At 51.4% G+C, this 26,474-nt stretch overlaps 11 protein-coding genes across 11 annotated transcripts; 3 read left to right on the plus strand and 8 right to left on the minus strand.

The window, feature by feature from the left end:
* Positions 1 to 1,770: 1,770 nt before the first annotated feature.
* Positions 1,771 to 3,337, minus strand: BDZ83DRAFT_755441 (26S protease regulatory subunit 6A; the record flags this gene model as incomplete). Its single annotated transcript, XM_060514610.1, has 4 exons — positions 1,771 to 1,791; positions 1,848 to 2,482; positions 2,535 to 2,950; positions 3,027 to 3,337. 4 exons carry the CDS (start codon positions 3,335 to 3,337, stop codon positions 1,771 to 1,773), a joined length of 1,383 nt encoding a protein of 460 aa, XP_060361220.1.
* Positions 3,338 to 4,007: 670 nt separating this feature from the next.
* Positions 4,008 to 4,766, minus strand: BDZ83DRAFT_755442 (uncharacterized protein; the record flags this gene model as incomplete). Its single annotated transcript, XM_060514611.1, has 3 exons — positions 4,008 to 4,062; positions 4,131 to 4,295; positions 4,429 to 4,766. 3 exons carry the CDS (start codon positions 4,764 to 4,766, stop codon positions 4,008 to 4,010), a joined length of 558 nt encoding a protein of 185 aa, XP_060361221.1.
* Positions 4,767 to 5,670: 904 nt separating this feature from the next.
* BDZ83DRAFT_722328 (uncharacterized protein) lies at positions 5,671 to 6,663 on the minus strand (the record flags this gene model as incomplete). Its single annotated transcript, XM_060512466.1, has 1 exon — positions 5,671 to 6,663. The coding sequence occupies one exon, from the start codon at positions 6,661 to 6,663 to the stop codon at positions 5,671 to 5,673; it is 993 nt and encodes a 330-aa protein (XP_060361222.1).
* A 475-nt stretch (positions 6,664 to 7,138) lies between these two features.
* On the minus strand, positions 7,139 to 10,101 carry BDZ83DRAFT_755444 (MYND finger; the record flags this gene model as incomplete). Its single annotated transcript, XM_060514612.1, has 4 exons — positions 7,139 to 8,033; positions 8,097 to 8,349; positions 8,450 to 9,566; positions 9,640 to 10,101. 4 exons carry the CDS (start codon positions 10,099 to 10,101, stop codon positions 7,139 to 7,141), a joined length of 2,727 nt encoding a protein of 908 aa, XP_060361223.1.
* A 706-nt stretch (positions 10,102 to 10,807) lies between these two features.
* Positions 10,808 to 12,290, minus strand: BDZ83DRAFT_755445 (uncharacterized protein; the record flags this gene model as incomplete). Its single annotated transcript, XM_060514613.1, has 2 exons — positions 10,808 to 10,938; positions 11,009 to 12,290. 2 exons carry the CDS (start codon positions 12,288 to 12,290, stop codon positions 10,808 to 10,810), a joined length of 1,413 nt encoding a protein of 470 aa, XP_060361224.1.
* Positions 12,291 to 13,199: 909 nt separating this feature from the next.
* BDZ83DRAFT_755446 (uncharacterized protein) lies at positions 13,200 to 13,640 on the minus strand (the record flags this gene model as incomplete). Its single annotated transcript, XM_060514614.1, has 1 exon — positions 13,200 to 13,640. The coding sequence occupies one exon, from the start codon at positions 13,638 to 13,640 to the stop codon at positions 13,200 to 13,202; it is 441 nt and encodes a 146-aa protein (XP_060361225.1).
* A 1,771-nt stretch (positions 13,641 to 15,411) lies between these two features.
* BDZ83DRAFT_18913 (uncharacterized protein) lies at positions 15,412 to 16,508 on the plus strand. Its single transcript, XM_060501583.1, has 3 exons — positions 15,412 to 15,848; positions 15,910 to 16,206; positions 16,284 to 16,508. The coding sequence occupies exons 1-2, from the start codon at positions 15,586 to 15,588 to the stop codon at positions 16,133 to 16,135; spliced, it is 489 nt and encodes a 162-aa protein (XP_060361226.1). The 5' UTR covers positions 15,412 to 15,585; the 3' UTR covers positions 16,136 to 16,206; positions 16,284 to 16,508.
* Positions 16,509 to 16,827: 319 nt separating this feature from the next.
* Positions 16,828 to 18,523, plus strand: BDZ83DRAFT_722329 (uncharacterized protein; the record flags this gene model as incomplete). The annotated part of the gene is made up of 3 exons (XM_060512467.1): positions 16,828 to 17,235; positions 17,298 to 18,153; positions 18,207 to 18,523. 3 exons carry the CDS (start codon positions 16,828 to 16,830, stop codon positions 18,521 to 18,523), a joined length of 1,581 nt encoding a protein of 526 aa, XP_060361227.1.
* Positions 18,524 to 18,569: 46 nt separating this feature from the next.
* Positions 18,570 to 21,752, minus strand: BDZ83DRAFT_18948 (fungal-specific transcription factor domain-containing protein). The gene is made up of 10 exons (XM_060501585.1): positions 21,464 to 21,752; positions 21,280 to 21,402; positions 21,128 to 21,222; positions 20,946 to 21,068; positions 20,344 to 20,888; positions 20,005 to 20,278; positions 19,773 to 19,948; positions 19,534 to 19,714; positions 19,188 to 19,460; positions 18,570 to 18,996 (listed from the first exon to the last, which is right to left on the minus strand). Exons 1-10 carry the CDS (start codon positions 21,526 to 21,528, stop codon positions 18,731 to 18,733), a joined length of 2,121 nt encoding a protein of 706 aa, XP_060361228.1. The 5' UTR covers positions 21,529 to 21,752; the 3' UTR covers positions 18,570 to 18,730.
* Positions 21,753 to 22,714: 962 nt separating this feature from the next.
* On the minus strand, positions 22,715 to 23,503 carry BDZ83DRAFT_795296 (TodF product hydratase; the record flags this gene model as incomplete). Its single annotated transcript, XM_060515835.1, has 1 exon — positions 22,715 to 23,503. One exon carries the CDS (start codon positions 23,501 to 23,503, stop codon positions 22,715 to 22,717), a length of 789 nt encoding a protein of 262 aa, XP_060361229.1.
* A 1,102-nt stretch (positions 23,504 to 24,605) lies between these two features.
* Positions 24,606 to 26,463, plus strand: BDZ83DRAFT_585879 (general amino acid permease-like protein AGP2; the record flags this gene model as incomplete). The annotated part of the gene is made up of 4 exons (XM_060505884.1): positions 24,606 to 25,057; positions 25,117 to 25,279; positions 25,350 to 25,912; positions 25,992 to 26,463. The coding sequence occupies 4 exons, from the start codon at positions 24,606 to 24,608 to the stop codon at positions 26,461 to 26,463; spliced, it is 1,650 nt and encodes a 549-aa protein (XP_060361230.1).
* Positions 26,464 to 26,474: the final 11 nt, after the last annotated feature.

Raw genomic sequence — 26,474 nt, forward strand, 5'->3', positions numbered from 1 at the left:
AATAAGCTTCTTCCTTCCATCTGCCAAACTTCCCTCTCCGCCAGCTTTCCGCCCATTTAGCCGCGGTGGCGTCATCGGTCTCGCCCCCCCAATCCACCCCGGCCATGGTCCGAACTCTCGGTAACAAACTGCACACCTGGATACGCCGTAACAGGATGACACCTCTCTTTCCCATCTCCACGCCCGCCGCAACGGTACGGTGTCATTAACATGAGACCATGACATCCAAAAACGCAGCACCAATTCAGTGAATGAGGGGAGCAATTGAGCAAGGCGTGGAAGGAGAATAACGAAAAAAGTTCCGAGAAAGCTGCAGACAAGAACTCTGAACCTGCATTGACGCTGCCGAATTCCACACAAACACAACCGAAGCAGCTTGCCGGCTTGCCCACTTGGACAGACAAATACATCGTCACCAAATTGGGCGACAAGTGGGCATCGCCAAAAACTCGCCTCCCACGATGTCACCCCATATTCTCACCATCAACGCCCTCATACCACTCTCACAGCAATTTCACCCATCTTCGTCACCAATGCTGAGCAGAAAGCAAACGAAGAAGAAAGAAAAGCCACAAAAAGGGGAGGGCGCTAGGACTTGACTTCCATCTTGAGATCCCCTGTCCACCAGTGAACCACCCCCCAGAACCTCGAAGCGACCCCAAACAAGGTAAGGATCAGCCCTCTTCGGAGAGAAAAACCAAGGTCTGGCAAACCTCCAAGGAATGGTTCAAATCTCCTGTCTATCTGCAGTGTGCTCCAACTACCTACGCGTGCTAGCCTTTACAGTATTCCGTACGTAGAGAGTGAGGTAATGAAAGCCCCAGACTTCGAACCGCTAATGACACTTCGAAGACGGCTCGCGGAAGAGGCTTAGGGGCTAGTTAGCTGCTGTACTGCGATGCTGAGGTAGGTATACAACGCCACGCGATATTGGAGTCCATCCACTCCCCTACACGCGATACTTAAGATACTCGGCTACGATGGCCGTGCCTGCAACACCCTCCCACAGATTCCCAGTTCCTCCTCATCAATGTCATTGACCCTCATCATTGGCCATCCCTCTGAACTACTCCCAAGAACATGAATCCCGGAAACGACAAAACGGATGGCAACTACGTAAGCAGCCAGATCATAGCCCTTGCTGGGCCTTGCTGGGGGATGATCGCAACTTGTGGAAAGCATGCATACCTGCAGCCATCTTTTGAATGCCTGCTCACCTCAACCCTGTGCCTGTGCTGGCCTCGCAAGAGAGATCGGCCTCAGCTCGACAAGGTCCTACAACCCGCAGTAGCCTCAGTTTTGATATCTTGCGAGATGTTCCTGACAGCTTGCCGATCCCTTTCGGAGACCATGTAGACCATTAAGCTGACCGCGTATTTGCTTCTCGCCTCTCGGATGCCGATCGTCGATAACTATCGTCGGCTTCAGTCAGGGAGTCAGGATACTTCACCATCTCCAAATGTGGATAGCTTCTTCCCCCTGTTCCCCTCACTGAATTCGCCACTTGGCAAGAGGCCTTACTTTCCCATGTTCAAACATCGAATTCATAGACGGCACATCCGGCATGGTAAGTATCAACAGAAAGCGTAATGAGACTGCTTGCTGGGATCACAATCATCCTGCTTTCCATTCCTATAGGGCCGCTTGAGTGTCCGTGGTAATCGTACAAAGTTGTTGTCTATCGCATTCGACTCCTCTATGCATTCCCGTTCCCGCCAGAAGCAATAACCCCAGATACCCAGCGGCGGCATCACCCAACACGTGAATGGATTAAGCGTAGAAGTTGACCGTCTGCAAAGAGTCAGTATGCATACAACAATCCAGGAGCAGCAGGTCTCAACACTCACATCCTTCTTCTTGGCTTGCACCTCGGCAATGGCATCCACGTAATGCTCGTGGCTAATCTTGTTCTTGCCCATACGCAGAGCAATCATACCAGCCTCCACACAGACAGCCTTGAGCATGGCACCGCCAAACTCATCCGTGCTGCGGGCTAGCTCGCCCCAGTTGACTGCGGGGTCGACCCTCATCTTGCGAGAGTGAATCTTGAGAATCTGGGCACGAGCTTCCTCGTTCGGCAGGGGGAACTCAATCTTTCGGTCAAGACGGCCTGAACGAAGTAGCGCAGGATCCAAGACGTCCACACGGTTGGTAGCGGCCAGCACCTTGATGCGATCGTCTGATGCGAAACCGTCGAGCTGGTTCAGAAGCTCCAGCATAGTTCGCTGCACTTCTCTGTCACCGCTCTTCTCGCTGTCGAAACGCTTCGTACCGACGGCATCCAACTCGTCAATGAAGATAATCGCGGGAGCCTTCTCCTTTGCCAGGGCGAAGCAGTCGCGCACAAGCTTAGCACCATCTCCGATGAACATCTGGACCAACTGAGGACCGGCAAGCTTGAGGAATGTAGCGTCGGTTTGTGCTGCGCAGGCTCGGGCCAGCAGCGTCTTTCCGGTACCGGGAGGGCCGTACATCAGGGCACCTATGAGAATGGTCAGTATCTCGCCCCAAGTGCTACTGGTATCGTAACATACCCTTTGGCGCCTTGATGCCAATCTTCTTGAACCGCTCCGCCTCCTTCATGGGCCAGACGATGGCCTCGACTAGCTCCTCAATCTGCTTGTCGAGACCACCAACATCCGTGTACTTCTCTGTCGGCTTCTCATCAACCTCCATGGCCTTGACTCTGCTGTCATACTCGGCCGGAAGCGTGTCGAGAATCAGGTAGGAGTCCTTATTGACACCAATAAGGTCGCCAGGCTTCAGGGTGGTGGGGTCGACCAGACCGATCAACGGGAGGAAGATGGTTTGTCTTGTGGAGGTCTTGATGACTGCGGACTTGCCCACGCGGGTGGCATCCAGATCGATGTTGGCACCCTCCTCCAATGACTCGGCAGTAGGGTCGAGATCGAGGAGTTCGACGACGTTGCCGACGAGGTAGGGTAATTGCCTGTAAGATGGATTATGTCAGTCGTCCATTTCGTCATCGTTGGTCGGGGGTGGAGGGAGGGAAGCAAGTAGCATACCGGTTGTTAGCAATCTTGTCGAGGTTCTCCTTGATCTTCTCCCCCATGGTCGCCTTCTCGTGCGTCAACCGTTGCAGTTCGCTACGCATGATTCTGGAATCGTTCTCGAGCAGCCGTTTGCGTGTCTGGATGTCCTGCGTGCTGAGGTTCAGGATCTCGTCGTCAAGAATGTCCTCCTCCTTCTCGGCATCCTCCATTTCAGCATCACCATCATTGGTGGGCTTCTTATCCTTCTTGTCCTTGTCGCCCTCATCTCTCTTGTCGTTCTTGTCCTGACGATCGAGGTCGTCGAGCTCTTCAAGGGTCGACATGGTGGCGGGGTGTGTGTGGGGGACGGGAGGGGGATATTAAAGGTAGATGTTCGTCAAAGGTACAATTCGCCGTTTCTATCGTCAAAGCGTGAGAGGGATTGGTGATGGGGTCGGGTCGGGTCGATACCGGTGTGTCGTCGTGGGTTTGGGATGGAGCAGAAAGGGACAGCTTCGGAGCTGCGTGGGTGAGGTACTGGGCAGTGAGGCTCGAGCTGGACCTCAAGGCAAGCAACAGTCGCGTAATCAGCCTGGTGTTGCCCTGTGCGTCCAGTGGCTAAGCCGGAAAGCGCTAGGAGGAAAGTCCGACCGGATCCGGCTACAGTGCGGCTTACTGTGTCGTGACATGACTGTACACTGTACACTGCACACTGTCACTCAGCTCACCTCCATGTACTTTCATCGATGAGATATTACCTAAACTACTTCTCCAAGCCATTTTTTCATCTAAATGCATGGCACTTTGAACTCAATCCTCTTGTCATTCATATAGACAACGTGGTACTTCTATGAGACAGAAAGGCCACCCTGACCTATGTCAAGATGCGTCTCTCTCTCCGACTGATTAAAAGGGTATATGATATGCACACCAATAAGTCATCAAGGCACTTCCCTCGCCATCTTACAACACAGTAATTCCTTTTCCCCAGGCTTCTCGTCGAGTCATCAAATTTTATTCGTCATCAAGAATGCGGCTGGCCAACGCGCCAAGTACGGGAACCTCGAATCTAGCACATATGGTCAGCGCAATGTCCCCTGGCAACGAGCTCATTCTCCGCTCCACCAACAAACATACCTATCTAGCGTATCCGCATCTTGGTATGCCTTCAACGCCAACCACACCATGACAAAAAGATCGCCGATGAAGAAGAACCAGCTCAGGAACTTGGACCATGAGAGGAACACCAGGTGGAAGATCATGACGGCCGTAAATAGCAGTGCCGACTGCCATGCGTGAAATCTGCTTGATGTCAGCGACCCGTTGTAAACCTGGACCTTGACTGCAAATGCCCTGCAACATGTCTCGCTCGAGGAAAGACTCTCGTTTTGTTGCTAAAGCTTCGAAGCCCGCCCAAGACGAACATCCAACGTACCTCACATAGTCACTATTCCGCTCCCCAATCAACAGCAATATCGCACCCAGCGGTGGAAACGCCAAATACGCCAGCGCAGCCTCGTAGTCCAGCCTGATCCCCAGGCTCGTATCGAACTCGCTCACGCCCTCCCGGTGCGCGTCCGCCGTGGGGTAGGATCCTGGCAGGTTCGGCTGCCAGCCGCGCTGCGGTTGCGGGTGTTGCAGGGGCGGGGGTGACGGCTGGCCGTACGGCGAAAAGGGTCTTCGAATATCGGCCGAGGCGCGCGGCGATGCGAGGGGCGGAGAGAGCGCTCGTTCGCGCTCCGGCGGGGAGGACTGGTAGGGAGCAAAGTCCATGGTGTTCTTTTGGTCTGTTGCGTTGTTGTGGTATGGGAGCTGGAAGGGATCGCGGGGTTTCGTACGGCAGGGTAGGGTTTCGGGAGAAAGGTTTCGCTGTTGTACCTGGCGATTGCGGGGTTCTTGGGCCAAAGTGTACGCTGATGCTGTCGTGGTGTTGTTCGTCAAGAGGTGGTGAGCTGTCGAAGTTCGAGGCTCGAGGTAAGGTACGTCAGCTTGGGGACCTTTGGGAGCTCGGAAACGCGCAACGCCATGGCGTCAGGTACTGCGTGGAGGTAGCTGGAGCACACCTGGAACTCGCGCTCCAGGCTTAATTAGGGGTCTTTTTCCGGTTCGGCGGCGCGTTCATGCAGGTCACCTGCAGCAGTCGCTATTAGTGGCTCTGGCCCCGCATTTTGCCGGCCAGGTCAATTTGAACCGTCCACCTCACTCTTTCGTCTCTTGTCAAACTCACTCTAAACTGAGGCGGCTGAGACGAACTGTAAGTGTCTATCTGCCTCGAATATTATTCAATACAGGATGTGCTATTGCAGTATCTTATGATCAGCTCCGGACCTCAACAAGGCTGTAGGGCCTCAAAATACCTCGAGGAGGCTTGCCAAATGTTGCTAACGTCGCCTCCCCCGTTTTGAACGGTCATACACGACAGTCCATTTAGGCTTTCATCGGTATCCGTAAAAGAAACGGCGCGACGCTCATTAATGTTCAAGAAGCAACGAAGAGCACTTTTCTTTTATCAGGGGAATGGTGACTTTACAGTAATCCACATGCAAACTCTGCTGAATACAGTCATACCCAACTTCAATGCCATGAACAAATAGTTTAGCTCTATAGTAGAGATCCGTATCCCGTGATAATACAGACTTTTACAGCACTATCATACACCATCCTCCCAAGCAACCCTCTACTCGGACTTGCTCTCCTCCGCGCTCGCGCTCTCCTTAGGCTTCCCCTCATCCTCCAACTGCGTCCTCCGTCCCTCCAACGCCAACCAAAGGCTCTTGCTTCCGCCCTCGAGAGCAGTAGTAAGACCCAATCCAGCACTCTGGAGCATATGCACAAGCTGCGCCCGCAGCCCGTCGAGACCACCCTCAATACCGCCAACCCACTTGACGCCATCGACGTCAAACACATCGCCCTCGACCCGTCCACCGACGAGCAGCAGCTTCTGCAGCGCGCTCTGGCACAGGGGCTCGTAGTACCCCGGGTTCTTCTTCCTCGGCGGCGCCGCAAACTTGCCCGGGCTTGGCGCCAGGATCTTGAGCGCGGCCGCGAGGTGCGCGGGCGACACGGCGGGGAAGACCAGCGCCGCCGTGGGACCGCACAGCAACGGCGAGATCTGCGCGTAGGCCGAGTCCTCGGGGACCTCAAAGTCCTTCATCGCCTCGTAAGCCGCCATACTCAGATCGTGTACCAGGGGACCGCGGGGCCCCGTCCGCGTGCCGGCCTTGGCCTTGGCGACCTCGGGGTCGTAGAACTCGGCCAGCTTGAGCGCGACGTTGAACATGCGCGTGCGCAGGACCTGGAGGTGAACCTCGCGGCCGTCGAGGGGGCTGTTGGTTCCCGCGGGCGTGGCGGCGACAAGGGCACTGTTGAGCTCGCGGCGGACGGCAGACCACTCGTCTGCCGTCAGGTTGCTGTGCTGGAAGAAGAGAATCAGGGGCGTCGTGCGGAGGAGGGAGGTGTAGGTCCTGATGAGCTGAGACTTGCGGGTTTCGGGGGGACGGGCGGAGGGAGGCTTCGTCGTGGGAACATAGTCGGCGGGGAGACGGAGGCTTGCGGCGGCTGGGGCGGCGAGGAAGGAGGTCGTGGTGGTGAAGGATCGGGTGATGGGGGTTGAAGTCGTCGCCAGCCTGCGCAGGGCGCGCGCGGCCTGTTGTGGTAACCTCGGTGGCATCCTGAAAGAACTCGTCAGTATCAATCCAAGTAGCAAGTCTGCAATATTCGTCTGGGAGGTTGCCGTACGTGTCTGAAGAGCAGGAGATGTCTGTCCTGCCGGCGTGATGGGGTGCACCTGGTGATGGGAAAAAGTTGCTGGAGCTCCCGAGCTTCAATCGCCAGTCGGACAAATTTCATATGGCCCGTGCACGACATCGACGGTCAGCACTCATTGGCCAATCACAGCTACTCATTTGACTACGCTTCAGCATTCAACTTCACCTCACATCATTTCCTCAACAGACGGCAAACTCAGAGTCAACTTTCCCTTTTCCATTTACCAAGCTCAAGGGTATTCTGTAAAGTCACAAAAAGACTGTTTCCTTCCTAGCGAAATCATCCTTCCCAAGTACCGTTCCCTGCTACGCCATCCCTACTAGGGAATGTGTCTCGGGCACTAGAAGAAACGAACGTAGTTCATCTCACGAACTGCCTCACTTCTTGTCACCAGCCTGCTTCTCGAGCTCATTTCGCAGCTGCTTGATCGATGCGGAGTTATGGGGAGACTCAATCATTGATCCAATCTCCAGGAACTCTTGCGCATCTTCCATCGACAAGGTCTGCAGGTACTTGGCGAGGCCGTCGGACGACGCCATTTTACTAAGCAGTTGATCGGGCGTCGCCGCATTCGAATTGATGTAGTCGGTGACGATGCCCTTGCACTGCTCGAAGAACTTTTGGGATGAATCCTTGAAGATGCCATGCCACAAGAGCCAGGGCGTGGAAATCTCGCGAAGCTCGTCCAACGAGTGCGTGGTACAGATGTTGTGGTGCTTGGCCATGCGAGGTCCAAGGAGCCCGACTGAGTCAAACTTGACCTTCTGACCGTGCTTGATCAAGCGGTCGACCCAAAGTGCGACGAGGCGGATGGTCTCGGACCCCGCCGGCAGCAGCTGGTTTTGCTCGCTGAGCTCATTCTTGACGATGACATCGAACACACGCCGATCCATCCAGATCTTCTCGTAGACATCGCACTCCTTCTGACAGTTGGTAACGCCAATGGCGAACTCGTGAGAGTACGGGTTCGGGTCGTGGACCAGGTACTGCCGGAAGAGTCTCTCCTCGCGCAGACGGTTGGTGGCCTCCCTGAAGATGTCGTCCGAGTGGACCATGAACATGTAAGTCCTCTCCCTGAACAATTGCTCCTTCAGATGCGACAACGCAAAGGGTCCGGGAACGTTGGGCCATTTGGCGGCGATGTACGTCTTGATGCACGATCTCCAAGTGTAGGCGACCTCGTCACGGCAAGAGACGAGACCCTGCTGCTCGCGGGGAAACCAGTGAGGCGTCATGTCCGTGACAACCGTCGAGCCAACGCAGTACGCAAGTCTGTATCATTTCCTAGTTAGCCTTATCTTCGCCAATGAGATCTTGTCTACTCTGGAGGAGTACCTAGACTTGACCCATACCTCGCCCTGGAGGAGGGTCTCGTTAAAGCCGAACTTGGCTCCAAGAAGGTCGATGATGAACAAGTCGTCGCTTCCCTTCAGCCGACAATTGAGAACGGGATGAGGCCAGAACATTGGATCCTTGCCCTTGGCAGTGTGGATGGCGGGGCCTTCGCGGCACCGATCAGCGGCAAGAGAGGTAATACTGTTGGCATTGCGCAGGAGCATCTGCATCTCAACCACGTCGTCACAGAGCGCTATTGCCATCGGTTAGTTCATCCTACTGTTCGTCTCCCGAATGAGATGAACGGTATTAAAAAGACACTGTGAGGTCACAGGTCGGAGAGCGACACTTACGGGTGACGATTTGACGAATGATAGTCTGAAGGTGGTAGTAGAGGTTGTCACCGGCATCCCAAGCCAATGCTCTCGCGCGGTCCTCATTGCTCTTGTCCGCCAAGTACGACTTGCCGAGAGGGAACACCTGCGCACCCACCCAGGGTCCAACAGCACACGCAGCCGGGGTGACGGCGAAGCGGGGGACGCCGTTGAGGTCGAGCGCCTTGGTCTTGTTATCACGGATCTCGATCGGGGAGATATCAACGGCCTGGCCAGAAAAGGTCGCGGCCATGAACTTGTCCGCGATGCCTTTCAGAATCCAGACGGCTCGGATGAAGTGCTTGTGACGCTGACACTCCTCAAAGTGCGTCTTCCAGTCCTTCTTCTGGCACTTAGGGCCGCAGTAAGTTCGGCGAAGGTGCGGAAACCACTCGACATAGCAGCCGCTGCAGTGGTGCATGGGCTTCTTTGCTCCACAGCGAGAGATCTGGCGCTCGTGACCGCAGGTAACACACTTCTCGATGCTCAAGAGCTCGTTCAAGTCACACTTGCTGCCCAGACGGACCTTGATATCGGCGTCCTCATCTTTTCTTCCACGATGAATCCAGCGGGCATACTTCAACCACTTATGCTTCTGGACGTATGCCTCTCCGGGACAGGGGCCACCATCAATAGCTTCGCAAATATGATTTGGCTTGACAGGGGCAGGATTATCGACAATCTCAGAGTTGTGGTACAAGGCAATCTCGCCAAGAAGCTGGGTGAAGGAGCATCGAATAGACAAGTCGGATTTATCCCAGAGAGAGAAAGCGAAGCGCGCGGCCCACCACAAGTCAGAGGCGGCCTTGTCCTCGGACTTGGCGACGATTTCCTCGATGCTAGAATTGGCATAGGGCCAGAGGGCCAGGGCGAACCGGCGGTTGTAATCTGCAGACTTGTTGCTTCCTTTAAAGCCTGCGTCGTCTTCCTGGATCTGCGGCAGAGCCGAGAAGAGATAGTTGACCGGGTCGCCGGGCAAGCTGTCGTAACGCTTGGAACGATCGAAACAGGAAGGAAGATCTTCCTGAAAAAGGATATAATCAAGCTCGGGAAGGCCTCTGTGAATGGCACCATCTGCACTTTTTTCACCCTTGGGCTGCGACGAAGATTAGTCTGATGAACAGAAAATGAGGTATTGAGGTGGAAGGGAAAATCGAGAGATGACAAACTTTGGGACCAGATGCGTTCATCAGGCGGAGGAAATGGTTTCGGCCGGTCGATGGGAAGCAGCTGCGCTTCGCGCCCTTGTAAAGTCCCTGTTCTGACTTCTCGGCCTCCATGAGGATGGTACCAATGCTCTTCGCGGCACTGAGGCAAGAATCGCTTGTAAGATAAGTGATGATAGGTTGAGGGACGAATGCCTCGAAGAAGTGGACCAGGCAAGCCAGGGGGAACAGGCAATTGCTCTTTGAGAAGTTGAGAAATGCGAAGATAATGCCAGCGGCAGGATCGTTCTCCTTGGATTGATTGACGATGAGATCGATGAGATTAGTGAATTCTTCGGGGCGAGTGATGGGAGTGGAAGTAGCGAGCTGGCAGCAGAATGATTCGGGCTCCTTCCTTGCCGGTCCGCCGTCGTCGCCGCCTGAGCCTGAGGCGCGAGGAAACTCCTGGAGGCAGTAGGACGCCATCTTGGGATTCCTCTTTTCCTGGGCTTCTGCTTCAGATGGAGAGCCTTCGCTGGGTGGTTGTGGCGATGGTTGAGCTGCAACTTTTAGAGATTTTCTTTTCCAGCAATGTCGAGAACTAAGAGAATATTGTTGAGAGAGGGTTTGTTTGGATGCTTCAGCAGCAAGAGATTTCTATTTGGTCGGCAAGCCATCCTCCGTTCGTCTTGAAGAAGTCGCATGCCCTAAGGCTCGCGGCTGGGAGGAAGTGCGGCTTGGCTCTTGTGATGCGGGTCACTTCAGGTCCATCTCTGTGAAGGAAGGCGTTTGCAGGAGACCCTAAGATCAAAGTAAGAATAAGGAGGAGCTGCTTTACTTGCTGCTTCCATCTCTCAACTCTAGAAGCTTCCCTTTATCCTGGTACCTACCGTGTGTCCCTTTACAGGACGAAGGGCAACTGACAAAGACACGACCGAAAGAAGTGATTTCTAACAATTAAAGGCAGCAAGGTGAAGGGCTTCTGTACAAAGATTGAAGCAAGCAGCATCACAAGTCTAGCCATGTTGGTAGCTTGTTGATGATTATGATGTAAGTTCGGTATTGACAAACGAGTTTGTCTCTTCATACGAAGGCACTATTCTCAAGTCCGCTAGGGACGTTGCAGAAGCAGCACTAACTGCTTTCTTAATGAAATCAATAAATGCTTACCATCCCAAAGTATCTCAAAGCTTTAGAGATGCGTCCAACCCAGGTGCTCTTGGCCAATTCGGCCACCAATGTGGCTTGTACTGTCCCACGCCTTCATAGACCACCGCAGCAGAAACATTATTTTCTTTGGAATCAACTCCCAAGCTCCTGTCTCTGTCACTATTGTCAGTATCTTCGAGGGCAGAAAGAAAGGCAACCTTACAGCTGGTCCAGGGACGGTGACGATCCCACCAGAGCACCCAAGCCTTGTCCTGCTCTGCCTGCATCGCAGTCTTCAGAGTCGAGAACCCCTTGTGGATGGATTGTCGATAGGTCTCGAGAATGGTTCGATACATATCGAGAGCATCGTGTAAAGGCCAGTCCCAAGGATATCCTTGCTTGATCTGGTGCTGTCTCCATGCCTCGAGCCGCATGATGAACTGAAGAATAAGACGCCGTGGGGCAACAGCACGGTCCGAACGCGAGATTTCCTTGTCCATCTCGCTGTGAAGCTTATCGATATTGTGCGGGTGCAATACGGGGAAGTTCTTGGTGCGCATGTCTGTGAAATACATCACTGTTGCTTGATAGTCTCCCGTGTCCCATCCCACAGCGGCACCCTGCAGATAGTTGAAGCGAATGAGAAACTGGCCAACGGCGTTCCTGACAGGAGGGGACGTTGCAAACGAAACCCGGCTGTGGGGCTCCGCCATGTAATTCCAGTTCTGGGAGCCAAAGGCGTCAAGAAGATCTTTCAGGATGTCACAGTCTCTTCCTGAATCAAGAGGGGCGACGACGTATCCGGTCCCCCATGACAAAAGGAAGTCGTATCGACAGGCACCGTTGTCGCAACCCGGAAAGCCGCACCAGCGCCATTCGGGGTCCGGGACCTTGCCAGCATGTTCTCTGAGGTCACGCACGTGGTAGTTGGATCGGACGGAACGGGATCGGAGAAGCTGTCGATAGTATTGCTCGTTAGCCAAAGCTTTGTCCTGCTTGGAGATACGGTTGGAATGCAGAACCTGTTCATGAAGATCTCCAGTCGGATTCAAGCCAACTTGGTGAGGGGTTCTTTGCGAGGGACCGGCTTCCGGGGAGTTCGTGTCCTCGCGGCTAAAGGTTCGAGCTAGGAGACCTTCCCAGTCAATCAGCTTCCGAGTCGCCAAGTCGATAGATTGGGAAGCCGAGGATGTGGGCTCGGATTGATCAAGTGCCTCTTGGAACGTGAGGGCAGGGCGTGTATTAGGGATAGTCGCAGACAATACGGGACGTAGCCAGGTCTCCAGTTCACGGGGTAAGGTTCTGTTGGAAGCAGCTGGGAGAGACCGGTCCGGGGAGGCTTTCACACTATTGGGCTCAGATATGGCATCGGAGGAGCTGCCGGAGTTCCCAAGTATCGCCCAGCCTGTGGACATTGGGGATGCTGGATTGTTGATGACACTAAGGGAATGATCGCGTTCGTCGTTGGAAACTTCGATAAGATCAGGGAAGACGTAGTCGTCTTCGTCATTGTTGGGCTGCACCATTGTGGGCGGCATGTTTCTCGAATTTGGGGATGCGTCTTGCAAGTTGCAGAAGTAGCAAGTCCACTTGACGAACTCAAATCAGTTCTGGGTGGAAGGTTGCTCTATATCTATATAGTGTCAAGTATGCAATCGAGCCAAGTTCAAGAACCCCCAAGAAGTCATAGGAAGTTTCAGAACAGCAAATGAGACAGGCAGCTATGCTAGAGAAAGGCATATAGCAGACAACAGACAAGGGGGCCTGCACTGTGTCCCGTAGTTCCTTGAGCAGCCTTGATGTCTAATGACCCCAAGTACAAGCTCTTTGTGTTTTGTCGTCTCAAATCAATGCCAGCCTAGGATTCAGGGTCTCAAGCATAGGGTCGCCAGGCCAGTGCGTAAGGTCAAGACAACTCTTCTGACATCATGTTCAGGTATCCTACAAACTCGGCATGCCCCAATTTTCTCCCCTTCTAAAGATAACTTGCGTGCTCTATACCTTCAGCCCTTCGATGGAGAGAACAGGGTGTTTCGAGATCGACTGTATAATATGAAGAAGAAGACGCTTACATGCCTTCCTGCTTGTCTGCCTGGTCCCCTTGAGATACAATGCCCGGTCTATCAAATCGGGAGCCAAGAGACACACATTCTGCAAAGACGATAGCGGGCCACACTAGAGCAGTGCACATGAGCCAGAAGTCCTAGAAAGCCTAGGAGGAGTAGGTGGGCAAGGCTTTTCCAAAACAGCTATTCAGAGATTAAGGTCACTTGCAATCTTCGGACTCTCGTAATTCATGACTAAGATTGTGGTTTCTCAAGTAATTGAAGAAATCCCGTTACCTTTTAGAACAAATTGAGATCCAAAGTATAAAACGCCAGAAACCCGAATGCTTGCAGCATTACTTATCTATCAGAATTAGGATAGCCTTCTACTCAATCTAAGTCCGCATCGACAACCTTGATCCAATCCTTCTCATCCTCCTCACTTTCATTGCCAGTTGCGATATTGGTATCTTGTGCCAGTGCACGCTTACGTCGAACAGATTCTTGAGCTGTCTCCATGGGACGGTGAGATCGAGCTTCGTAGTTGGCAACGAGCTTCTTCACACGACTGTCGCCGAAGGAACCTGTGTGTTGGAGGCGGGACTTACCAGATTTGTAAAGAATTTGGGACTCATCAGAGGCATCTTTGTTACGCTGAAGCAACTGGGCCTTGAGCTTCTCAGTCTTCGATCTTTGAATGACTTTGGGATTCTCAGGATTGGAGTCAGAGAAATCGGCAGGTGCGTCAGAGGGGCGGCTATCTTCTAGGTGTTGGAAGACGCGTTCGGCGTATTCAGCGGCAGATGAGGAGTCTTCGGGATGAGGCGCCATTTTGAGGATGTATGCGAAAGTTCAGAAGTTGTGGATTCTAGGTGAGCATCACAGTCTTTAAAGTAACTTCTGTAAGGAGGTGATGTTGCTATTATCCAATTCGGAACATATTTCATGTAGGAAGCTGCCAGAATTTTGTAGATTGTCGAGTTCAAATTCTTAGTCGAATCAGATTGACTGAGCGACACCAGCATCCATGGTAAAGAACCAGCATTTGAAGTTATCATACAAATGCTTTGTGACAGTTGGATGTGAGACAATGCTCTCTGATCATGGCCCTTGGAGAATGACTTGTCTAGACAGAGTCAAAACGTTCGTGAAGAAAGACCATAAATCTTCTTTGTTCGCCGTTTCCACAGTACAAGAAACTTATTTCACAACGCAAGGATTTCACCTTACTCAGTTCAAATATTATGCTCGCCTTCATGTGGCCGAAGACATAGGATTCGTTCATTGCAGTTTCCTTTACAGCCTAACTAAAATGATCAATCGTGATGTCTGGCCAAATTTAGGAGCTAAAAGCCTTTGAATGCCGGTCTAAGGGACCGAATATTACTCCATGTGCCTTTGAATGCTCGAAAGGTTCGCATCAAGCTGAGATTGTGTTGAGAAGAGCCCTTGTCCGGTGTTGGCTCTAGAGAGTGCAGTTTTTGCCCTGCAAGAGGCTTGCATACTAGCTGTGGTAACACAAGAAATTAATGGCCTATAATCCTTGTCAAATTCGGCCTGTAAAAGTACTCTTATGAATAGAGCAGTTCTCATCTCAACTGCATGTTTAGTCTCAACTTGACGTAAAATATGACGGATAACGGCCTACTTTAGCGTCCGGCTAATGAAACAGCCACATCGTGTGCCATTCTTTGCACTAGATATCTTTGGAAACGTAGTATGGCTCATGGCGCAAAACCAGGCTGAGATGCTAAACCAAACAGCTCAATCATATTCCCAGTCAGCCTTGAAAATATCCTACACTGTCATGACCGATCGCTGGTCACGCAAAACGGCCGTTCACGCTACCGGCCGTTCTCATAGCCTTCTTCACATTCTCAGTGACGATTTTAGTCCTCAATTAGCATAGCCGAGACACTTCAGGTTAGGCGTTGGCGGACCAGGCACCGGTTCAAGTAGTGCACTAATCACACCTTTAGAGTTCTTCGTCCCCAGCCGCATCATGGTCCTGGTGGCATAGTTCCCGCTCGAACTGTGGAAACACCATACTTACTGAAGCAAGTAGAAGAAAATACGTCATTAAATGGGCTTGCAGTGATACGCAAGCAGATGAGTTCCGGCCCGTCCTAACCGGCAGCAATTTTACCTCTGACTGTTCAGTCGAGCCTGTGCTGATTGCGGTGCTCACTACCTGGGGTAAAGTAGGTTGTCAGATGGTAAGACCAAACTCATAAGCCAGGACAGCCTGATGTTTACTGCCTCAAACTTGTTATCGGATGAAGCCTGTGCAATTCATACGTTCGGGCTGCAGAGCGGTGAGAGATGGTGCTTCATTTTGAGTTGAGGCCTACAGCTATTCGGAACCAATAGTATGGATGACCTGGCAGAACTCAATTGCCAACCCATTGAGCACTTGCCGCTTTCCTAACGCACACTTGAGCATAAAAGGGGTCTCCTCCCTCGAGGACTCACTCTCTTTTTACTCTTCTTGTTACGGCCGGCACGGTGGTGCTAAGCCACTCGTTCTTTTTAACTTTTCGCCGACCGTTCCTTCCCTCTTTTCTAGCTCTCCCCTCTTGGCCATAAAAACACTGCTCTTGCCATCAGATTTTCTCAACAGGCTCAACACTCCTTAAACTCGTTTGGTAGTCCGTTTACATATCTAGTTCGACCTCGCAAGGCTCGACCGGTCAAACAAGAGAACATCATTATCATCGCTTTGAGACCGTAGATCCGTCGTGGGTAAAGACCGGAAGTGGCGGGCCGCTAGGTGACTATGACTGGGGTATATCGTCAAGTTTACCTGAGCCTGTTGAGCATGATGGGGAGCAGAGTAACAATGGGCCAAGGTCATGCCCGGAATATGGGGCAGTTGCCCCGAGCCCGTCTCTACTGCACCAAAACCAAGAAGATCACGAGCATGGCAGCCAGTCAGGCTCGGAACAGATCGCGCCGAGCCCTGTCCAGAGCACTGAAGACACACAGCCAACTGAATTACGATGTGACGAGTGTGGGGGTGTTTACGCAAGGCCTTGGGAGGTGAAGTACGCCATCCTCAGACTGCCGACATGAGAAAACATAATTGCTGATCTGTATGCAGTCGCTGTAAGATCAAGCATAAGAAGCCGTTCAAGTGTAGAGTGAAAGACTGTTCTTGGGCTTTCCGATACAGCAAAGACCTCGACCGACACTGCAAAGAGCAGCATTCGGATGGAGCGGGTTATTTCTGCCCGTTTGCCGGATGCAAGTATTCACAAGAGAAGGGTGTCGGCATCAAGAGAAAATCCAACTGGCAAAGACACGTACAGACACAGCATCGCAGCTAGCATGAAGATTGGCAGCCTCGTCGACCGATAGGGATAACCGCCCAATACAATAGAAAAGTCATGCCGTGCAAGTAAGACTCTTTCCCGCCCACTGCGACCGCAAAAAGCGACCCCGAAGAGCGGTTCTGAATCAAAGACCGAGCTCCAGCCGTAGGCAACAACATAATTCCCCCGGCCCCCAACGTCTAGCTCCCACAGCTCCCTGCCCAACCCCCGTTAGCGGAGGTTTCGCAAGCGAGATGGCGGTCTGAGAATGCAGTGAATGGCCAGCCTTATTGGAAACGTGCTAGGAGTGGCAGCTCGTAAGTCGCTTTGGGGATGGTGGCTTACGCTAGTCATCCCGCGTAGTAATTTAGTCGCGATGATTCGTTCCTTATCTGTCTTAGCTGTCAGCCCTGGCGCTCAGCTGCGTCGAACCGGCCCATTCTCAGAGCCATTCCTAGACGCCCACGATAAAGAAAGAGGGCGGCTGTTAGACGGAGATTGTGGCCGCCAGGATGGGCAGCAATTCAATATCCTGATCATGCCAGCCTTAAGAATGTCTCTGTGCCCCGTGCCATGGATTGCTGCTTGTCCCCCACTCGAATCCACAGTTTCTTGCACATTACGTTCAGTTTTCGCGAAGAGATACCTCGAACAAGCGTGAGAGCCGCTGCGCTTACTCGAAAATGAGTTCTTATGATCCCGAGACCATGGACCTTTGGGTCCCAGGTACGGAGGTCAAAGGCTCCGGGAACCTGACCTGGGATCAACTAGACTTCAACCGCAACTGCACAAATTGGGGTCAATGGCTGGCTGCCATGCTTCAACCCGATCCTTGGGATCCAAAGTCGACTCGAGGAATGAGTGTTCAGCTTTCAATGACACTTTATTCAACGGCTATGCCGAAGGGATACGAAACTACCTACTCCGAGGTGTCATATTGGTTCGCCTACAATATGTATCATACACCATACCCGGAAAACTCGAGTGATCCATCATACTACCTTTTCAGTACACGATTCAACGAAACTGTTCTTTGGGGCCCAAAGGAGCATTGCGAGGCCGAATTCTGCAAGGCCGTCGGATATACGGGGAGCCAAGATCTCTGCGGCATCGGAGTAAGAACAGCATACCTGGAGTCGCTATTCTGAGCAAGGATATGTTGGCTGACAACGTGAAGGTCGTAGTATCTTATTACCTCGAAGCCATTTTAGCAACGATGTACCTTGTCGCATTCACGATTCATCAAGTACGGCGCCACTTCAACAAGAATCTCTGGGAGAAGACGCGACCGAAGCAAAAACAAAGACTGAGCGGTCGCATTCTCGACTCGTTCCGCGGATCGCTCGACATGTTCCTCAGCGGCTCAATGCTGATCGCAGTGGCCATGCTAGGAGCTTCCGTCTACTCGGCCGCTACAAACTTCAAGGAGAGATCAGAGATCAACCCCGACCTCCCGTCAGCGGATGCGATTTACGAGCAAGCCTTGGCACTGATCGCGTCCAACTACTCTGTCTTCCCGGTCATGTTGCTCTATGCCCTAGCTAAGCACGATGGTCATCGCAAGTGGCTTCATCGATCTGTCCTTGCCCTCCTTTGGGGTCTGAGCGTGACTGTAGTTTATCTGGCGCCGAGAGCGGAGATAGACTATAAAGAACGAAAGAGTGGACACAGAAACTTTGAATGTGACCAACGTGGCTCGCAATACTGGCCCGTCGTTAAAGCCACGCAGTTCTTGGTCATTGCGTTGCCGATGATATGGCTCCTCCTAACGCTGTTCGTCACCACTGGATTTAAGATTCCCGGTATGATTGATAAGCCATGGGTCAAGAGGTGGAGGTCTTGCTGGCGAATGCTGGTCGCCTGGATCAATTTGCTGGTCATGTGGGGGATACTGGGCTACTTCACTCACTTCCGCCAGAAGATCATCAACGCAGCTGATGGTATTGATAAAAACGACAAGTGGACGTTTGGACAAGTACTTGCCCTGGCAGCTTGGGTACCAGTCATCGCAGAGCTGCTATACATACTGATCTGTGAGTCCACAACAGGATGGTGCTTTTGCGTACGTTACTGACTGACGAATTAGTTGGACTCGAGGAGGGTCTGTCAGGCCATATGCCTGCCGACTACCACGCGACGCATGTCACACAGCCTGACCAGAATATGGGAGTTCCCCTCCTCGACAGAGGCTCAATGTACGACATGAAGCACACCTCGACCATGTCAGCAATGTCTGTATCCACAACGTTATCTTCACCAGCGACTCCTGGACAGGTACAAACGCCCATGTGGCAGCAAAACTCTGGATACCAACACAGCCCCGTGTATCAGCCAGTTAACATGCAACAACCCCACGTTCAACAACATCAAAGTTGGGACGGATACTACCACACGGGGTGGTAATTAACCACAGTTTACGAATAAGGACTGAAGGATCGAAGACTTAAGATTATAGCGATCAAAGGTATTTTTTAGTTAATGACGAAGATGGCGTTAATCAATAATGTATTATACAATGAGACTGAGAAACTACATGTAGTTCAAGAGAGTCTGATCGGTTTTGGTATCCACTAGCGGACCTAGAAGTTCCTGCCTCCTGCGCGCCACTGATCACTTCCAAAATTGTCCCAAGTCCAACATTGAGAATGGAAGATCATCTTCACTCCCCATCAGTTCTACAATTGAAAGGAAATCATCCGAAGAGATACCGATAGTCTCGAGAAACTCGGTGTTATCCGGCGTATCCGAAATAACACTCGCGAGCGGTTGCGACTCACTCAACGTCGTCGTAGATACTAGGTCAGATTCATTGACGAAAGTCTGAGATGTGCTTGGATCGATGATTGCTTCAATCGAGCCCGATAGTATCCCATTGACTGTTATATGGCGTCAGTAAGAACGTACGTACTTTCCTACAGAGTAACAACGAATCGCATCTGTCTAACCCTATTTCACTTATATCCGCCTATTGAAGGTCCAAGATAAAGCGGGAATTAGAGAAAGACTAGACATGGGAGGGAGGCTAAATGCGGGAGGCGAGAGAAAATATTGGGACGGATGTACTGACGCGTTCTAGCAGTTGATAGGATAGAATCTCCAAAGTCTTGGTCGCGTACCCGCCGCGTGAATTTGCGAAACAAACTCTCCAAATGGACCAGCTCTGCCTTGCGAACTTCGGCCACCAGGTTTCCTTTGCTAAACATGTCATCCAATATGGCATGTGTCTGTTCCATCCGAGCCGCTCCATCGACGCCTATTACCGCTGGAAAGAGTGCGTTGGCCATTGTCAAGTGTATGGCAGCTCCATAAGCATACTCTAACTCAAATGGCAGAAAGACCTCTGGTGGTGGTTTGACGGTTAGCGAGTATAATTTGGAGTATCACAGGAACGGTCAGACTGTGCCCATGATTACCTAAAAGACTGTCATCCCCAGACAGAATTTGAAGTGTCTTCACTGCTGATTTGATACCCGTCTCGACCAGAGTCTTCAAGGGCGGAGAGAAAGTTTTTGGGTCTCTTCCACCCCATCCAAAGCTCTCCAGCTCTTGTTTCAAGGCGGATAGAAAAAGGGGCCTTGTAGCCATGATAACACACTCGAAGGAGACCATTGTCAGTCGCAAGGTGGCTAAGTGAATGAAGTCAATTACTCACCTGATGGTATAACAAGGTAATGCTTCTTGTTCCTTTTGGCATAGCATCCACCGAGTTTTGGAACTTGAATCGAGTTATTCTCTCAATCTCCTGTGCGTGACCAGCCAAGGTGTGGAGGATAGATTTTGTCGAAGTAAGAAAATCCCCAAGTGGAGTCTTCTCGGATCTGTAGATAGCTTTAAAGATGACAGGTCAGTAAGAATAGCCTCTGTGAGATACAGCTGGGACTGACTAGTAATGATTGATGATAGCAAACGCGAGAGCTTGACTTGGAGGCCAAGCGTTGCATCACGCTGAGAGCATATACTCGGGGGATCAAGCATAGTCGTTATGTCTGCGTCTTGAGTATTCATGGGGACACCGACTGAGCAGGAGAAATGTCGATCCATAATGTACAAAGTCCACCAGAGATTGCGGCAACGAGCAACTGCTTGAGTCCCGAGTGCATCCTCAGGAAGTTGGGTATGCAGCCCCTCCAGTTGAGCTATCCGAATCGCTTGAGCGATCTGTCAATTTGAATCAGATGAGTTATGAACCATTTGATTGACAAGGCTGGATGATGGAGACTCACGTATAATTGAGCAGATTCTCTCTGATAAATCGAATACAGATAGAGACCTGCCAGGGCCAACACCTCGATGGCTAGCAAACTGTCTTTCCACAGGGCGTTCGGCTCTGGTAGCAGCGCCATGGCCCGAACGAAGAACTTTGCACCAGGCGGTTCCTTTGAGTCCTTTGACCGTGAAAGAAAAGCTTGCCCAAAGGACAAGACGAGTAAGAATTGTACAAACCATAGAGGTGACTCTGCCGCTTTCTTGGATGCCAGGCCGTAGTAGAATTCTTCTAGATTTTTGACGAAGTTTGCCTCGTCAATAAGTTGATAATTCTGGCCAAGATGAAACTTTACGGTGTTGAAGAGATAAATAGCATGGTCGATGGATGGAAGTCCACTGATGTCTGGTTGTCCATTTACCGTCGAGGCTTTCCACCTCAAGGGATATATCTCGTCATTGAGAAAGCTAGGCGCACTGAATGGGGTTTCAACCTGGAGTCTCTCAGCCATCATTAGCGTGAGACGGGCCGTGAAAGACCATGTTGATGATGGAGCTAGCCAAACTATTGATGCACGTATTGTCAGTACGACCGCCCTTCCAACCTCAGACCTTGACTTACTCCAATTGCGTTTGTTCTTGTGGGTGTTCTTGATAGTCGTAGAGGGCAACGTGAAAGGGCTTGTGTACACGCACTCAGAAGAGTCATGCAACTGAGATGACCTACACTCAACCGACTGAGAATCTACAACTCATGGATTAGCTCATAATCACAGGTTGGAAAAGGAGCTTTGGTGTACTGACTATAGTCTTCGTCATCGGATCCAAATGCTTCACCGCGAGACCGCTTGCTTCTTGGTGTCGATTGTTGTTCTGAGCCAAGCCTTTGCCGCCCTGAACTTCCTCTCAAGACTTCATCAGACTTTAGTCGTAAAATCTCGGATATCTTTACACACCTCTCGGTGTTGACCGTGATGTTTGTTCCTTCCGAGTACTCGCATTTCATTAAACGCCGCTGGCAATTTGCGCACGGCTGCTCGCCAGAGCATTTGATCTTACTTTGTCGACAGCTAATACATCTAGCATGCTGTCAGCGGTTTCTTCCACAATTAGAATATGGGTACAAGGATTGGGATTCACGCGTTTGTCGTTCGCCTCAGCTTCCTTCTTTCGGAATCTCTAGTTGCTCTACTTGCGGGTGACATCTTCCAGGGCGCAAATATGCGCGAGTCTGGGTGCAGAGGCTGGGTGGATGAAGTTGTAACTCAAGAAATGGTATCGACTTCATTTGCGAGGTCTCGAACGTATCACGAACGTCAAGATACCAGGGAGGTTGACAACGTCAGCCATCCACACATCAGATAGTGTCCGGTAGTGTCGTGTGACTAGGAGCTAGGACTGGACAGGCAGGGCTTGCCGGGAGGCGGGGTTACAAGTATTTTACCCCGCAAAATCGACAGAACAGTATTAGGGAATAAGCTCAGTTTTGAGCAGCATTTACGGCGAACGAGTGGCAGCTCTAGGGCTGCAGCCGGAATTGGCATTCAAGGCACCACAACCGCATATTTAGTAAGGGGTTAGCGCTCTCTCAAAGAGTGGACAAACCGTCAGCCATCCGATATTAATATCTATTGTTTGGCTAAGATCCCTTCCGGATTTGTGACAAGATGGCTCTCGGGGATAGGGCCAGGAGAGGTGCTAAATGGAGCCCAGTTCTTCATCATTCCAACAATGCTGTCGCTACCTAGTCTTATGAGTTATCTTCGACGTCAGCCTCTCTGCCAACCATTTTCAGTTATAACAAGTAATCACGGAGTTGGACCTGAAATACTCCGTAATGACAACTAGTTTTATGGTCTACGCGGGCTATCTTTGGATGCGATCGCGATGACAGCCATTGATTGGACTTGGTTCTCCAGCATTGAGCTACTTTAGTGACCTTACTTAGTCTACAGGGATCGGGAGCAGGGATCGGCTCGGCTTTCAGGGCGTCGGGAGACTTATCAGGATTCGGAACAGCGTGTCTGGTCACTATCTTAGGTTTGTCTCTCTTTTTGCTAACCACTTCCGGGTATGTCTGGACGACGTGTAAGTTCAACCACAAACCTCCGTGCCTCTGTTTCTTTCGACAACCACCACTTTCGCAGGGAGCGGATCTTTCGTATTCGGAGGCTCTTTGCCGAATCATGCCGCTTAACCTTACGATAAATCTTCCAGCAGGTCATGCTTAGACAAATTTCTCATGCGTTATGGTGCGAGGTGAACTGCGTGCGCTATCTTCACATCGTGTATCCTGGCTGTGATCAAATGACTGACTGCAATTTTCTATGGATTCCTATCGAAAAGATTCCATGCGACTGAATCCTGCCTGCTAATGTGACATATTGACAGCTATTCAGCGACATCGAACTCGACAGTCCCCCATCCCTCAAACGTACAAGACCAGCGACCAGCTTCCTGCATTGGCACCGCCTGCAGGCAGCTACCAGGCAAGATAACCTGCCCTGCATCGAACCCGACGTCGTACCCTGCAAGTTTATTCGCTAGCCATGCCACGGCGGACAGTGGATTGCCAAGTACGTTTCTGGTGTTGCCCGACATGACCTCCTTATCATTGAAACGTAGCGTCCCTCTGGTGTTGCTCAAAGTGAGATCGGGAAGCCGGCGAGGCGAGCCACCTAGGATGACGGCACCGGTTGATCCGTTATCGGCCAGTGTGTCCGGGAGGTCAATGGCCCAGTCTCGTACCCTAGAGTCGATAATCTCTATCGCGGGGATGGCGTAGTCTATGGCGTTGATGACGTCGGCGACAGTGACATTTGGTCCTCTTAGAGGGCCTTTCAGTACGAAAGCTGGCTCAAGCTCGACATAAGGCTTGATAAAATCCTTGAGGCTCAGAACAGTTCCCTCGAAGATGAAAGTGCTCGCGAGGAGGAAGCCATAGTCGGGTTGGTCGAGGCCAAAAGCGTCTTGCATGACCTTTGCGATGTTGCCCAGTTTATATCCAACGACTCTGTCACCATCTTGACTGACTGCGTTCTTGACGGTGACCTTTTGGACTTCAAAGGCGCTATCAGGATCGAGACTCGTCCATTTCTTGGTTGGGGGTTCGATCGGCTCTTTGCTGATACGGGCGGCACGAAGAGCCGACGATATCTCTTGAAGTTCAGAGTCCCGCATTGCGTCTCTATAGTCTTGATGTTTGAGAATTGGTTTGATCTTCAAGAGCGTTTGATGGGTATGACGATGGGTCGAGGCTCCTTGTATTTGTGCCGCGTGATATGTACGTTATGATGAATCATAGGCCCTGGCATCTAAGTGCAGATGCTTCCGGCGTAGACCCCGAAAGTATAACATTGCGAATCTGTTATCAAAGAGTGAGTCCATCATAGCCATAATCTCCCATTAGTGTTCGAGACGCCGAGGGTCTATCGTCTGCATTCGAGGTCAATAATACCGGATCTGTCGCCCGGAGTCAACAACGGCTACCCGACCCATGTCACCCGAGACTAGGTGAAGCCGCCAATTCCCACACCTACCGGCTAGATCTTCCGAATGGGGATTTTCCACAAGGCGATCGCAGTCCAAAGTTGGACCTAATGGTTTCCGCGCTTCTGTCTATCTTCAGCTCCTTACCCCACACGAAGGCTAGCAAACCCTTTTTCGGTAGAGTCTGGCTTGAGAGCTCGATGCTGCAGGTTGCTCATCTTCAACTTGGCAATTCAATGTGCGAGAAGCTATCAACAAACAAGTTCCGAAATGGAAATCTAGACAATTTGCAACTGAAAATGCTGCAGCGTTTTGCAGGAAAGGTATTGGAGAAATCCGTATGCCTTCTCGTGGGGTTGGGGAGACGGATAAGAATACCACCTAGTTAGATACACGAAGTCCTCGGTAAACCAGGCATATCACCTTAGACCCATACCCGAAGCCATGTCTAGCGTCCGAGCATTGTGTGTTCCAAATGATGGGGCCAATCCGGGGTAGGTTGTAATTGGCAATTATTGATAGGTCCTGCCAACTCTCTTCCTTGCTCACAGTGACCTTCGATGGTCCACGCTAGGATTTCCTGGCATTCTTAAGCTGAGGAGTCCCCTAATCTAAGACGTATGCCATTCAAACTTCACTTATCTTTCTTTTGAAGGCTGCTACAGAAGTCTTGAGATCCGCAATATCCCAGAAATTATCGCATCATCATCATCAGCATTGTGTCAACTCTGCTTTGCTGCGCAACATGAGCTCCCCGTCAATCGCCTCAGAGCCAAAGGCCTCGGCCACAAAGATGAATTCCAAAACCAGTGACAAGACTGAAGTGGCCAACGGGGAAATCTTACACACTCCCGACCATTTACAACGACATCTTACTCCGCGCCAAGTCCAATTCGTAGCTATCGGTGGCTCTATTGGCACTGCCCTATTTGTAAGCATCGGGTACGGACTCATGCGAGGAGCAGCAAGTCTACTCATTGCATTCGTACTCCACGCCTTGGTCATTGCCCAAGTAAACAACTCACTTGCGGAGATGACCGTCTTCATGCCCATAAGTGCTGCATTCATTCATCACGCCAGTGCCTGGGTTGATGACGCTTGGGGTTTCATGATCGGCTGGAACTTCTTCCTCTTCGAAGCGCTTCTCATACCATTTGAGATCACCGCGTTGGACATGGTCTTGACTTTCTGGAGAGACGATATTCCTTCAGCTGCGGTAATTACCGTTTGCATCGTGCTCTACGCGTATGTCCCATTTTGTCAGTTGGAGTCGAAGGGTATCTTACTAAACTACCCCCTATCAGCCTTTGCAATGCACTTATGGTCAAGTATTTTGGTGAAACAGAGTTTTGGCTAGCAGGGGGCAAACTTCTCCTCATTGGAATACTATTCTTCTTTACCTTCATCACTATGGTTGGAGGTAATCCGCAGCGTGATGCATACGGATTCCGTAATTGGTCCAAGCCTGTATGACACGATGACCTCTTTCATTCACGCCTGTCGATGCTGTAGTGTCAATTGCTTACTTAAAGAATAGGGCCCTTTTGTTGAGTACATTGAGAATGGCGACTTGGGCCGCTTTCATGGGTTTCTCGCCGCGCTATGGCAAGCTGCTTTCACCATTGTCGGCCCCGAATACCTGGCCACCGTTGCTGGCGAAGCGCAGCGGCCTCGCACAACCATGAAAGCAGCCTTCAAGTCAGTCTACTGGAGATTCGGAATCTTCTTCATTGGTGGTGCGCTGTGTGTTGGCATCGTCCTGCCGGCCAACGACCCGACACTACTAAGTGTTCTAAGCTCAGGCGAGACGGGTACCGGAGCAGCCTCACCTTTCGTCATTGCCATGAAAAACATGAATATCGGCGTGTTACCCCATTTGGTCAACGCGTTACTGTTGACGAGTATCTATTCGGCCGGCAACGCATACGTCTACTGCTCATCTCGCAGTCTTTACGGGTTGGCGTTGAATGGCCATGCTCCCAAGTTCCTCACGAAATGCACCAAGCAAGGTGTTCCCATCTACTGTCTGTTTGTTACACTCGCCTTCGCCTGCCTCTCGTTTCTCAAGTTAGGCAGTGGCTCTGTCAAGGTTTTGACTTGGTAAGTTGAGGGTCCATCTTCCCTGCGGCTTGTTCCGATGGCAACGTGATGCATGCAACAACATGAGCTGACCTGAAAGGCTCACAAATCTTATTACGGGCGGAACTCTGGTTACTTATATCGTTATTTGCGTCAACTATCTCTTCTTCTACCAAGCTTTGAAAGCCCAGAACTTCAACAGATCTGATCTCCCCTACCGGGGATATCTCCAGCCTTATGGCACTTGGGTTGCTTTGGTCTGGCTCATGGCGGTGGAGATCTTCTATGGGTATGCCATCTTCTTAAGGGGCCGGTGGGATATTGGCATCTTCTTCAGCAATTACACCATGGGATTCCTCGCGATCTGTTTGTTCTGCGGCTGGAAGATCTTCAAGCGCACCAAGTTCATCAGGCCCGAGCACGCCGATCTAATTTGGATCCGCCCGACAATCGATGAACACGAAGCGGCGATGGCGGGTAACGAGAATGAGGTCGGGCTCCGCAGACGCTTAGCGCAGATGGTGAGGGTCGACTTGAAACTCAGTCGGGCGTCCCGGAGCCCTCGGGTTTAATTTACAACTTG

The sequence above is a fragment of the Colletotrichum acutatum genome (genome assembly GCF_030867785.1).
Source record: "Colletotrichum acutatum strain CBS 112980 chromosome Unknown BDZ83scaffold_101, whole genome shotgun sequence".
Classification (NCBI taxonomy): domain Eukaryota; kingdom Fungi; phylum Ascomycota; class Sordariomycetes; order Glomerellales; family Glomerellaceae; genus Colletotrichum; species Colletotrichum acutatum.